The sequence below is a fragment of the Bombus affinis genome, chromosome 9 (assembly GCF_024516045.1).
Source record: "Bombus affinis isolate iyBomAffi1 chromosome 9, iyBomAffi1.2, whole genome shotgun sequence".
NCBI classification, from domain to species: Eukaryota; Metazoa; Arthropoda; class Insecta; order Hymenoptera; family Apidae; genus Bombus; species Bombus affinis.
The window spans coordinates 4,218,290-4,231,966 of record NC_066352.1 but is presented as its reverse complement, the minus strand read 5'-3'; the positions used below and the strand labels follow the sequence as shown (position 1 = coordinate 4,231,966).

The following is a 13,677-nucleotide window of genomic DNA, read 5'->3' as shown; positions in this document are numbered from 1 at the left end:
ACATTGCCACTCATTATATGATCGAAAGTAAACGCACCACGGGCCCTGGCTCTCGACAGAACGACAGGAAACAATGGGTCACGCTGCGGGACGCAGTCACAGAGACCACCGTTTCATCAGGTGTATCGTGCATCCTTCCCTGCTCTCCTCTTTGTCGGCCTGATGTTTCCGAGGGTTCGGGGAGTGGCTCGAGACGACAAGACGGGATCATTCAGGGTCATTTTGGATTTCAAGTGGGAGGAAAGACGGAACGTGGATCCGAGACTTTGTTGCCCTGTGTGAAGTTGTAATGCACGGTTTCCCGTCTTTACTATGTTTGCTGCGCTCAGATGTCAATGGGACCGACCGTGAAAATTGTTGATCGTCTTGGAATTAATTATTACAGGATAGTTAAAATCGGAATTTTGCAGTTAAAATCGTAAATGGCACGTACGCATGTAAGTGACTGAAATGAAAATTTACGACACGCATCTATCGATCTCGCTATTTAGGTACATAATTTACCATTTCAATTTCTCATCCGATTTTGCTATTTCCATTTGAAGTATGCGTCCGTATTTAAATGTATCCAGATATTTATAAAAATTAATAGCTATAAGATTTGCTTCGATATTATTAAAAGATCATATGAATCGTTGCGAAACCATATTGATCAATTCCATGTATTGGAAAGTACAAAAATGTGAAGATGTAAATGTGAAGAATTGTTATTTGTTTCATTATCTTGCAATAAATGAATTTATAAAAGTAAATCATTTGTTGCTTCAGAACTGATTATCAATGTATTTATGCAATAAAATTAAGAAACTAATTAAAACTTGGTCACTTTGGCTTCCGAGAGGCATACATGTAAAGCTCTATTTGAGATTGTAGCTTGACGCGTTTATGGTAGCGTTCACGAATGTTTAAAAAATGTTGTACGTGATGTAATATCTTGTAAATTAATACATTTGTTCACACAGATTATATATGTAACACGTATTTATTTTTTATGTATATAACATATCGAGATGCACATTCAAGGTTGGTAAGCGTAATACTAAAATTATAGTAAGCCTGAACATGTGTTAAAGTACGTAGACTCGTATTTTCAAAGTATACGCCAATTTCCCGGTTTCGCGAAATATCGTTGTTCAAGTTTCTTTTTCTTTTTAATAAGAAGACAAGTGTAAATGCTTCATGAAAAGTATGCCGTTACAGACATTTAAGGCTTTGCATTACCCAAGGAAGAGTTTCTTTGTGTACTTTCAGAGGAAAGTAATGCACAGCAGATGGCCGTGCCCAACGCAAAGAACTTGGATCTTATTTCGTGAGATCCTAAGAATTGCATTCGAATGGCATCAAGTGGCAAACATAACTTAAAACTTCGTTTTAATCCCTTTCCACCTTGCTTCTGACGCTTACCTTAAGTGTACCATCGTAAATATGTGGTAATAACGATAAAGCCGGAGTGTAGAGCAATTCAATGTACATAAATGTGCAATCAAAGAAACATCATATCGAATACATGCGCTCTTTTACCTTGTTTTCGTATACATAATTGGATTAGTAAAATGGTTACACTTGAATGTTCAGCGATTAAGAAGAAAAAAAATATGTAATTATCAATATACGTATATTAAGTAATAAAGAGCATTTAAGTTACGACATCGTTATATCACCGTGTACGTGTATTGAACTGATATCGCAGTTACTTATTACAAATACAGTGCAATCACAATTCTGAGAGAACGAGTTACGAAACGATTTAGGGCTAAATCAAGGTATTATACATCGTTTAATTATTGTTTCTACCTTGATTGCATTTCTTCTTGTTTTGAAAACTCGCGACAAGTTACAATATAAACACACATTCAGACTCATGTCCGACTAACATACCGTTATTCACCACACGAATAATTTCCAATAAAACAAACGAATATTAAATACCAAAAACACCAAAACGAAAATTATTTTAACTAATAAGAACTACGAATCTTCCTTAACCAACAGCCAAAGACCAAAGAAAGTAACTAAAAAAGCAACGCCAACGATCTGCTTAAATCTCTCAATTTCCAAACACCCATGACAAAATATGGAAAAAAAGGAAAAAGAGTGGCTTACCAGTAAAAGAGCAGGATGCAAAAGTTTCCGTTCCCGTGGTCGAAACACAGGCCCGTATCGACGATCGCGAACGTCATCCCCCACTCTTGACAAAGAGATGGAGAGAGAGAGAGAGAGAGAGAGAAAGGGGAGGGGGAGAGAGAGAAAAAAGCGACATCCCCGTTGACATCTTCGCGGCGCAAGCTATGAAAGTGCCTATACAGGTTTTTGAGACGGTGAAGCGAGCGAAGATAAGGGTGGAAAAACGTCGGGTCGTGTGATCGTCGTGAAAGCGGCCGGGTAGTGGGGGATCACGAGGGGTTAGAACCTGCGCCTAAGTTTACCCTTTCCCGGCGCATGCTCCTGCACCACTTTTCCCACCCTGTCGCCGAGGTTTGACTCCCGATATGATCGGAAAAAGGAGCCAGAAGCTAAACTGCCACCACCACCGCCACCCCCTGCCCGCCACCCTCGTGAACTCGTTTTCAGCCCCTAGTATTTTCTGTCGTTACCGTGCCCGCTAAACTATGACCATTTGGATTCATTGAAACTCGCGGCCATCCCGCGAAACATCTTCAAACCGAAGATACACCGGAAAGGCACATCGGAAATTCCATTCACTTTGATTTAGGTTCGAGCTTGTCGAATTCTTGGAAATTTTTGCGGACTAGGTTTTTCGAGAACGGGGAATTTGCGACACGTAGCTATGGAAAATTTGTAGCGGATTATTTGCTTTTTTAATTTGTTAAGCGAGGAATGTTAGTTAACAGCAGTTTTTCCTGATCGCTAATAATTAATATATTAAATTTTTTTGTCTTTGAATCCCATATTTTTTTAACGCATTATATCATTTGACACATAGGAATAAATTATATTTATATTTGGAAACATTAAAACTGAGCTATATGAAATTGATTAATTTTTAAATGCCTTTTATTTTCTGATCGATAGAAGCTCTTGATCTAAGATCCGATTAATAGGTTAAAGATAAATTGCGTTCTTGTTGAAAAAGAACCTACATTGTTGTTTTAATGCAGAAAGGATAGTAATTGAATAAAAAGTGACAGGCTGTATAAAAATTATGGTTTATTACCACGTAAACTGGACGGTGATGAAAGAGAACGTAATTAATACGTTGTTGATGATTTAAATGCTTTTTTTTAATTTTGCACAAGTTTCAAGCGTTTATTCATCTGTAATAATGGAAAATGAAAGATTCAGTTTTATATCGTCTAGCGAGTTGTACATTTTTTAACCTGTCATTTATGACAACATAAACCACCTTTTATAATATATATTGAGTTATTGCTTTAATTATTTTACATCTATCCTGTATATAGTGAGAGCAGAATTATAATTCTACTTAATATAAATAAATTCATATTAATATATTCCATTTCAACTTATATCAAATAGTAAAAACTATTTAGGCAGAATGAAAATTTCTTATTATAAATTTTTTCAAACGAACACAGTCACGTGAAGGTAAAACGAACTGGACAATGGACGATAGATTTCTTTACATACGATTAGGACAGAAATAATTTATTCTGTATTTCCATATTCTTGCCCTCTTGTATTAATGAAATGTACTATCTTATTTCTTCCCTAATCGTACTGCAAATGTAATATACGGAAAAATTGCAATAATTACACGTGAAATATTACAGAGGTTAATTCTAATTCTTGTAGAAAAGTTCATTCTGTTCATAGACAAATAGATGAATGAATAATTCGCAATGTGTAATCTACAGACATTAATAATTACTGTTACCATAGCAGTTAACATCGTTATTACTGTTACGACTATTTCTATAATCCTGAAATTGGTGTTACGAAACCTGAATCTATTCTAGAACGTAATTTGCAAGTAAAATTACGTTATTTATTATTTATTAAAAAATGTAGATCTCTAAACAATATATATATATATATTAATAACAATTAAATTACAATATTATACAAATATTATTATTGTCATAATTATATTTAAAATCATTAACATTTTTATATTTCTTATCTCTACTATCGTTTCTATCGCAAATGTTAATTCTTTCTTTTACAAAATTGCGACGAACGAACTTCCATCTGTCAATAAAAAGCGCAAGATAAGAGATCAACTGGAATGTATTTTCTTTCAACGATACTTTTTCGAAACTAATTCTCGAAATGGAAAGTCCACGCGAACTTTTCCGCCAGAAAAGACTACTCGATGCAAGAAATGTATTCAGGAACATTTTCCTGCGATGAAAAATTTCCTAAGACAAAGTAGGAAGTATGAAAGAAAGACGATCCACGTGAATTCCTTTCGAGTTATCTAAGTTATCTAAAAAAGTTTTCCTTTCGATATAGCAAACCGAAAGACAATTCCCCGGTGAAAAATTGCACGCTGCTCTTCTCTTTTTCTTATTTCTTTCCTCGTAATGAACCTTATTCAAGGTAGGGAAACCGTGACCTTAGTTTTGTGCCGAAAAATGTTTGATACATTTACTGCACGATGGAAATGTTTTTTCCAAATTGCCCAGAAAACGCAGCACCTCGAGTCTATCATTTTCGTATTAAACGTTTGGAAAGATCATATGCGTATTTCTATTTCGGTTATAGAAATTCCGATGTGTTTTAGCTCCATACGTATATATCTTAAGAAAAGTTATTACCGTCGTCGTTGAAATTTGATTTTGTTATTCGAAACACCTGCCGATATGTATGATACGCTATAAATCATTAGATATTTTCTATATTAGATACATAGTTATTTTACTAATTCCTCGAAAGAATCCTCCTTCATAATTAACGTTTAAATATCACGATCGTCGTTTAATAACAGCAGAGTACTTCCCATCTCCAAGACAAAACGTAAAATTATTTCTAACGCGTTCGCAACTTCAACAATCCCCTTCGCAAGTAACATTCTCTCAAATGCCGCTGCTATTACAAATCTCACAAATCTCACGACTTCCTCAAACAAAATACCATTGTTCATACGAAATCTTTAAAACTCACCTTACCCGATACTATACGTACGAAAGAAACGAAAGAACACTCACAAATGAAACGTTAAAATCAGTCTCACTTGCCTCAAACTCCTTCGCCACTACGCCGTAATCCGCTCTTCCATACAAAATATCTCATTTCCTGGCAAAAGCAACAGCAACGCGACTAATACGTGTGAAAGTGCATACGCATAAAAGAAGCAACAAATCACTGCCAGGAATGAGCCTGCTGGTACGCAAAGTTCGGTGGAATCCGAAGGCAACGGGAGGCGGAACGCAACCCTTCTTTCCGATCAGGCCGTTGAAGTCACCGATACTTCCGATAGCTGATACAGCGCATCGTGTCCTCGTGGCCGTTGTTGGAAGGGGTGCCGGCTGGTGGTGGGGGTGGCCACCCTTGCGTTTCTGCGGCTGGTTTGGCCGCGCGGCCGCGCCGTGGCGCCACCGTACAGCCTGCGCGGCGTACGTCCCTTGGCGCCGCGCCGCTCAACTTTTGTCCAACCGTAAGTGGCTGGCGGCCGCGTGAGACGCTCGCTTTCGCGCATCGCGATGCGACACGTTGCCATCGAACGCACTCACCGGACGCTCGTTCCTCGCGACAATCCGTCACCGCGAGAAAACTACGGATTTCGATGAACGAACGAACGAAGAGGATACACGGTCGCGGACAATAGTTTCGCCGGGGTGGAAAAGTGCGTGGCTGGAGGGATGACTGCGAGGGCTGCAGGAGCCGAGCGTTCGAGTTAGTCTCGGCCAGAACACAGGCCCAGTAGGATCTACGTGCACGCACTGGAGCCGCGTACGGTGCGTGGACTAAGGAAACCGAGGGTTAGGAGAGCCTCCCCACCCCTTCACTGGCCGCGATCGCGAGTTTCGCATGCGACGATTATTGTGCCACGACCAACGGACCGCTGCGAGTGTACAGGTGATTGTTTGTGCTAATTATTGTGCTGTGACTGTGTTCCCCATCGCGATTTCGCAGCAAGGTCGACGTTATCGCGAGAATATGTTTAATTTTCGTTTCTATTCGTTGTTATCGTGTCTGGCGTGAAGGAACTGCAATTGGTAGCCCTTTGATCGCGATCTCGCAGCATCTTCAGCCAGTTCACGCGCACGCACGTGCAGCCGTGCCCTCGGATTATCTGAAAGCCGAAACGCGACCGGCTCGAACGTGACCATCGGACGGATTCCTGATCGTCGCTTGCTCGACTCTATCTCGACCGGTCAACCAACTCGGCCTCGACAGAGAGAAAAAGGAACGCGGAGAACCCGAGAACCGAGTGATAGCGCCTAGCTGACTGTTAGAATCTAGCCGGCGTTCTTGGCCAGCATCGAGCTACGCCGCAGAGCTGATTAAGTCCTAAGAAACTGCGAACCAGCAAATCAACTTGAAAATACCACTGTCGTTCATCTCATCGTTGTTTTCGAATCGTTCGTGTCGCTCGTCGATTCACATATTCTTCTCGAGTATTCTTCGGTGGTATCCTTTGAAAATTCGTCCTCGTGAAGTGATTCGTGCGACGATTTTGTACGTTGAATCTCTTCTATTTGAAATATTTTTTTTGTGGATGGAATAGCTCGTACATGGTACAGAGGAATTTGCAATGAATTTTCCTTGGAAGAGAAATTTTTGCAGAGGGACGCTTGTGACAGTTTAAAATTGATCGTCGAAATGTTTCGTCTGGAAAGAAAATTTGACGAATTTTCCGCTTGGGACTGCTCTAACCCGGGCAATATTTCTGTGGTTCTCATGGAGGACAATTTTATTTGATTCGGTTCTCGTCGATTCGGCTCGTCGCTAAAAGGAAATAAAAATTTGTTGCGTTCTAAGAAACTGTAATCCAAGTCATTGATTTTTTGCAATGGTAGTGATTGGAAATTTCGTCGGAAGAAAATTCGTTAATCTTCCGAAGAACGTCTCGTAACATCCATGCGAATTTTTTGAAACTTCGTTCCTGCTTTAAAATACTTTTCACCAAGTGCACCACATGCTCGATCAGTTTAATTGCAAACAATCTTCCTGAAGAACTTGCCTCGGAGTGACCTCTCGCCTCTAACGAATTCGTCGAAAGTAACCGAATTTTCCTCCAAAAATTCAGTGATTCTAAATTCCTGACAGTTCTTCGAGTAACGAATTCCTCTACGAACTTCTCTAAAAACGTCGCTATCCTCTTCAAAACGTTCGACACGCTCAAAATTAAAGAGAACAGATCAAATTTGAATGAATTTCAAAACCGTGTTTCCTTGCACTATTAGCTTTCTTCTAAAAACACCAAACTAAGATAATACAATTTTTCTACAAAAACACCCCTAAAACGTGTTCTCCACCGTAACAAACCAGTGCATCGTCGAAGACTACGCGCACCAATGAAAAATCTCATCGTCGTGTTCTTCGAATCTGCCGCTGCGGACAGAAAAGCTCGGCTCGGAACCCCCGTTTCGCGTGCAGCAACCCCGCGTGCAGCGATCGTCTTATCCGGCGAAAAAAAATCCGCGCGATGTCCCTGAGCGCGGCTCTTGAACTTAGTAGTGTTGTGCGCATCCTTCGCTCGCCTGAAGATATTGTTACAATCGCCCTCGAATAGCGTCGCGTTGCTTTTCGAACGGGGGTCGCGACGCGAGGGGCCGCGGGGGCTGTCGTTTATCGTCGACCAGTATATTGAGTAGCGTGCGACCGCGAGAAGAAAGCGAGTCCAGGTGCTGCGACCAGCGAAATTCCACCGGCGAGACAGTCATCCAGATTCGCCATTTCCACCGCTTCTTTTTTCTTCCATCCGCCAGTTAACCACCCCTTTCTTCGACCAGCTCATCTTCGAATCTTTTTTCCCCTGGCTTTCTTTTTTCTTTCTGATAGATGTGCTCGATATTGATCGAACAGCGTATCTACGCTCCACTTTTGCTGCAACGTATTTCAGTGGTGGATGATGTTTTCGAGTATTTTGTGAGTGATAGATGTTTAGGTTTGTTAGGGTGGTTGACGATAAGGGGGTGTAAGGGACTATTCAGTGCTTAACAGGCTTAGCAAAGCGGTATTCCCGCGCAGTGTGTGTGAACCGTTGATGGAAGACGTTCTTCGGTGCAACGTATGTAATGGAGAACGTAATGAAAGATACTAGTGCGGTTTTGTGAAAATGTTTCTTTTCTTTTACTCTTCGGTGGACATTGAAAAGTGAGAAGGAAAATTCAAAATTATTATACTCGATACCTTCAGACTACCACTTGGTACTTGTATAAGGTAAAGAACACACGAGAGAAATTATTTTAACAAATACTGTTACATATGGGGAGAGGAGTTTTCGGGATAATTCACGATCGGTTTCATTAATTTCTTCGAGGTATTTCTTCGAATTCGAATATTTTTTATCTCGTTGTTTTCTTTCCCGTTATCGAATTATCGCACAATAAAGAAATTCCTCGTGGGCGATTTCTTCGTGGATTTTTCGTCGGTTTTCGGTGACTTTCGAGGGGAGAGACGAGCTGGTTTCTCGGAGGCGAATCGCGTGGAATTCCACGTTTTACAATTCCAAGACGTCGCGATTCATTGGCGCGGGGATCGTTACGAAATTCGCGGCAACAATGTGTTGCGCTCGGTCGGCGAAGACGCGTGATGGCGATGCACGCGGCGCGTGTACGCGCACGCCGGTCCGCGTTGACAAACTAATCCCTGCGTTATATCGGGTGATCGTAAAGCACGCGGTGACAAGTCAACAGCCGCGTAGTATTTTCGTGGGCGGCTGCGACGAATTTTCGCGACGCGTTTCGCGGATGCCGACTGTGTCTCGTCGAACACGCGGCGCACGTATACACGTTCGCCGGCAGAAATTTCTCCCTATGCCATCTCTGGATCGAGCAACGACCGTTTCGCCTCCTCCATCCGAGAAATTCGACGTTTTGTCATTTCTATAATTCCTTTGCAATTTGCCTTGCGGTTAATTTCGACGTGTTACCAATTTCGAAACATATGGAAGAGCAAGTTGAGAAATTTTCATGCTAACGAGCATTTTTATAAATTTCGATAAATTCTGTATCGAGAAATTGCGTTAAGCGGTTCAAAATTTGCCCATCGAGAGTCGTTTATATTCGTTCTGCTGCGTGAAGAGTATTTTGCATATTTGGATAATTCGTTCAAAAATTCGCATTTAACGATTATTATACCGATTGCTATCTACATCCTTTTTATCGCATAAGAACAACCATTTTTTCTGTATTGCGTGTTCTCATTTCGGACAGCTTTTCGTCAATCATTCGCAGACGCAATAATTTTGCTCGTTTATTTCACTCGCTCCACATTAATTAACACGCTTCCTCCGTTAATAGGCAACAATTTTCATCAAAATTTACCAAGCAAACGTAATCGTTCTTCCTCCCTAAAAATTCCAATTCTCGTTCAATTCTCAGACCAGCGAATTTTCTACAACTTGGCTGAATTTTTTTCCACGTTTTCTTATTTTCGCCGAGCTTCCTCAGCTCGAGTTTATCGTGGAATAGACTGCACGATGCAATCCTCGTCCGAAATGGGGAATTTTCGAACAAAACTCGGACGTGAAACATCGATGATTCCATGACACGGGAAATCGATGAGCCGAAAGGCATAGCAACAAGTACGCGGCGTTGGTGGCGTGAATCGAGTTACAGTTGTTTTCGTTTCCGCGTCAACAGCGACTATCATCCACCAGCGATGATTAACTCGTGTAACCGGCGAACGCCGCGGAAATTAAAGTTGCATTATCCAGGACCCGGCGCCAGTTAACTCGACTGTCACGAAGTGTGCTTAACACGGTAACGCGGATTAACGCGTTCGCCGGAAGCCGCGCGTCTTTCACGGTTTGCGGTAATCGGGGGATGCTGCTTCGACGACCGTTTCATCCGTCAGATTCTTCGATTTTCCGCCAACGTTCGACAGAACTTCCATCTTTTCCTCCAACGAGTATTTTATTTTTCCCTAAAAAATGATTGCAGCATTTTTGAAACTGTACATTCTCGGTGTTTTATAAATCTTGAGGACACTATTGTGATGTAAAATTGTGACGAAACTTGCCAAGTTTGAAACACACAATGGTGGTTGATGGAAGAGGGTAAGTCGTTGGAGTTTTTTTCGAAAGTTTTCATTAGCGTTGCTGCACTATCGTTTCTTCACGATTACATTTGGTTATAGGATTTCTTAGTACACGTTGTTGGATTCGAAATTGTAATTGGAATTATCTAGAAATTTAATTGCAGGCAAGTTTTTCTTCGTATTGAGAATATTGATCTCGCCTCAAGTTTAGATCTACTGTTATCCTTCATTCGTGTCAAGTTTAATTAACTCTGCTGAACGACAAATTTCAAACGTTGCTATAATCATTGGCCACCGACTCGAATTTCCTCGCAGCCCTTCAAAATTCCATCGCGTTGTCTTAGAAAATACGTACCGTTGTTTCGTACGTACTTGGTCACGTACTTTCTACTCGATGAATCAACTTCTTCGTCAGAATGTTTATCACAGATCATCGGAATTGTTTTGTATATTTTCTGAAAGTATCATAGCCAAATTACAGTCGTATCGAGTACGTTAGGATACCAACAGAGATACGAGTTTGTGCAAGAACACAGTGTAATCAAAGTTGCTCGCACGTCGTTGAGATTCCCGGAAACCAGGAATTCTGTGGTAACCGAAAGTTAGTAAGAAACTATTACGATCTGAATTTCGACCATTCCACATGTAAGAAATTTCAAACAATTCGCAATTTTCATTTTCGACTCGATTACAAAATACTTTATTTTAGAAATAAAGGCAGTGGATTCTCGCAAAAAGCTAGGCTGTCGTTTGTATTCCCATTTCGCTAATCTTAATGAGTAAATAGCGCGAATAACGCACGCTTTCGCGGTGTTCCTATCGACCTCGTGTTCTCCTGCGTTCCGTTGTCCGCGACTTTTATTTTCGATGAAAATCGTTGTCGACGCCAGAAACGCGAGGGGAGCACAGGCTTAAACGTTCGACCCTTTCGCCGTGGCGTAATCTCCGCGAGTATTCGCCGTACACGTGTTGAACCATTGCCCTAAATTTCGAGAAAGTTCCACGTCCAACTAATAGTTTTCAATTGTCACGCATAAATTTCAGCAAAGATAAAAAGAAAAAGAAAGGAAAAGAATTACATGCATAGCGTGGAAAAAACTAGTTTCGTACCCTCGTGGCCTGTGATCGATATCGCTCGTCGGAAGAGATTCTCCATAAACAAATCGTAAAAGAAAGAAACGTTCTAGCAGAGACGTTGGAAGCGCAAGCGGTCGCTTCGAGCTAGTAAATTCAGGCGAAGAACGACTCTTGTATCGGAAAGTTGACTGCGACATGGAGTCAGTTGAGAAGCGGAAGGGGTAAAGGGCCGGAGATCGCGGTATTCCGTGGCGAAGGGGTCGAAGAAGGAAAAAAGATGGAGGGCGTCGTGTCGGTGGCAAGGCTGCGCTTCGAAAAAAAGCCCGGTGGTGCTGGCGCATCGGTAACCCCTTCGAAACTCAATCACACCTCGTTCTGGTGCGGCCGAACGTCTGAAAATCGTAACGGCGCTCGCAACAAAGGTAACGCTCAGTCACCAACGAGCAATCGAAGGGTTACTGTCTGCGGGGCGGTCGGGTGGGTTGATGGGGCGTGTGGAGGGTGGGTAAGGGGGTAGGGGGACCACCGCGGACCAAGGGACTGGGGGTTTCGATGGTGAGGAGAAAGAGCGGGGGGATGACGAGGGGGGCGAAAATAAGAAACATAGATACAAAGAGGAGGGAGATGTCGGGAGAAAAAGAGGAAGGAAAGAAGAAGGGAACCGACGATCGGCAGGGGTTGGAGAAAAGGGCGGTCGGGGAGCTGAAAATATGAGATCCGCTCTGGTAGGGACCACCTAGCCAGCCTCCGGTCCTTTCCGTGGCGTCTCCCTTCTCCGCGCAGCTTATCCCTACCGCGACCACGCTCTCCTCTGAACGCGAGAGCCGCGAAGGAGAGTGGGAGAACCGGGCGGCGTGGGATTGGGCAGCCGGTGGGCCGGCCGACCCCCACCACGCCGCCTGTGCTCCGCCCAATCCCCTCTAGCGGCCGTGCACCTCCTCCAGACATCGCATCGGTCGTTCGGTAGCTCTTAGTTTCAGGTTAGGAGCCTGCTAGGACGGGTCTCGTACTCTCTTCCTGAAGTCAGCCGTGAGAAGAGACGAGACGAGACGAGACGAGGGCGAGACGAGGGAAAAACCGGAGCCAGTGAAGTGTGACCGCGTGCAGTGTACCTATATGTTTGTCGGTTTTTCCGCGCGAGTGTGGGTGTGATGCCGCCGCGAGTAGTAAGAGCAGCAGCAGCACGACGACGACGGGCAGCCTGACGTCCGGCCTGAATCCAGATTCGAAGAACACCTGGTGCCGAGAGCCAGGAGCGTACGTCGATGACTTTGGTGAACTCGGAAGGGACATTGTGCGATTTCGTGTGACCGTGGGGCCAGTGTGTGGTGCGACGGGTCCAGTGTGTTCCGGGACAGTGTCCGGGACTAAGGAACAGGAAGAGACGGTAGCGACGGGCCCGCCGGCCGAGGCGTGCGCCCCAGGAGGCGTCGGCGGCGCCGGCAAACCAAGGGGAACAGTTTTGGGCCCGGCGGAGAAGTTCGAAGCCGTCAAAGTGGCTTCGTCACTGGGCCTCCAGGGGCCTTCAGCGCCGATAGGGGCCCAACTACTGGCTACTGGCGGTTCGGAGGATGCACCGTCCGTGTACCACGCGAATCTGCTAGCCAGCAGCAACGCGTCCGTGCTCCAGCAGCCCGTTCTAGCCAGCCTGAACACGCCGGCACTGGCCAGCATGCAGGCCTCTGCGGAGGCCAACTCGCTGGACATTCAGGCCATGCAGTCCATGGACTGGCTGTTCAAGAAGGAGCGTATATACCTGCTCGCCCAGTTCTGGCAACAGGTAAGTGCTCGACGTGCGTCATCTCGTGTTTTCTGTGATCCTCTCTCCTATCTTGGTACGCGCGTGTGTATACCATCAGTGTCGTCAGAAACAGATATTATACAGCAGCGACCCTCTGCACCCTCGAACGTGTTCGCTCGAGTCGATCGCCTCTAACCACCCAAGGGAAACGCTCCGTTTCCAGCTGCACAGTCCCCGGTTTACCGCGGACACTTGTAGCTTCCGGGCCCGGTGGAGCGCGACAACCATAAATGTGATTGTGACTCGGGGCCCAAGTGTGTGATCGCAACGTCGAACCTTCCAATTATCGTCATCGGGATAAGAAATCGTGCGGTGACAGTGTAGCTGACAGTTGAAATTCCCATCAGCCATAGCAACCATGGAAATTTACCATTTTTTAGTGACTGGCAATTAGTAAAGGAATATTTAGTGATTAGAAAGGATCGATCGTGATGTGCAGATTCTCAATTCAAATTTTCGAAAGTAAAACTAGTGAGCGATAATTCGCGATCTCGTAACATCAAATCGAATCACGTTGCCGTCAGTCTTTCCACTGATAATTGCCGGTCAGGTTCCCGGCCACTTGGCCGACCCCGAGTTTCAACGAGGGTGCGAGGGTGGCGAAGTTTCCCCGGCACTTGCTGTTTCGAGGATAGTTCAGCGATTTAGGGGATGGCTTGACCGACTTG

General features: G+C 43.8%; 1 protein-coding gene and 1 long non-coding RNA gene across 7 annotated transcripts in view; one reads left to right on the top strand and one right to left on the bottom strand.

Annotated features, from left to right (window-relative positions):
* LOC126920644 (uncharacterized) overlaps positions 1-2,482 on the bottom strand; it is a 76,109-nt gene extending 73,627 nt beyond the window's left edge. The window contains exon 1 of the long non-coding RNA XR_007712043.1: positions 2,104-2,482. This is a non-coding gene — a long non-coding RNA (uncharacterized LOC126920644). The remainder of the gene's footprint in view (positions 1-2,103) is intronic.
* Positions 2,483-5,625: 3,143 nt separating this feature from the next.
* LOC126920433 (homeobox protein cut) overlaps positions 5,626-13,677 on the top strand; it is a 168,468-nt gene continuing 160,416 nt past the window's right edge. For 2 of the 6 annotated variants that reach the window (XM_050730783.1, XM_050730780.1), the window contains exons 1-2: positions 5,628-6,000; positions 12,176-12,988. In XM_050730783.1, the coding sequence (XP_050586740.1) occupies positions 12,881-12,988 (108 nt within the window). In that variant the 5' untranslated portion in view covers positions 5,628-6,000; positions 12,176-12,880. Of the gene's footprint in view, positions 6,001-12,175; positions 12,989-13,677 lie in introns of all 6 variants that reach the window. The other 4 variants (XM_050730786.1, XM_050730784.1, XM_050730781.1 and 1 more) reach the window with 4 other exon arrangements.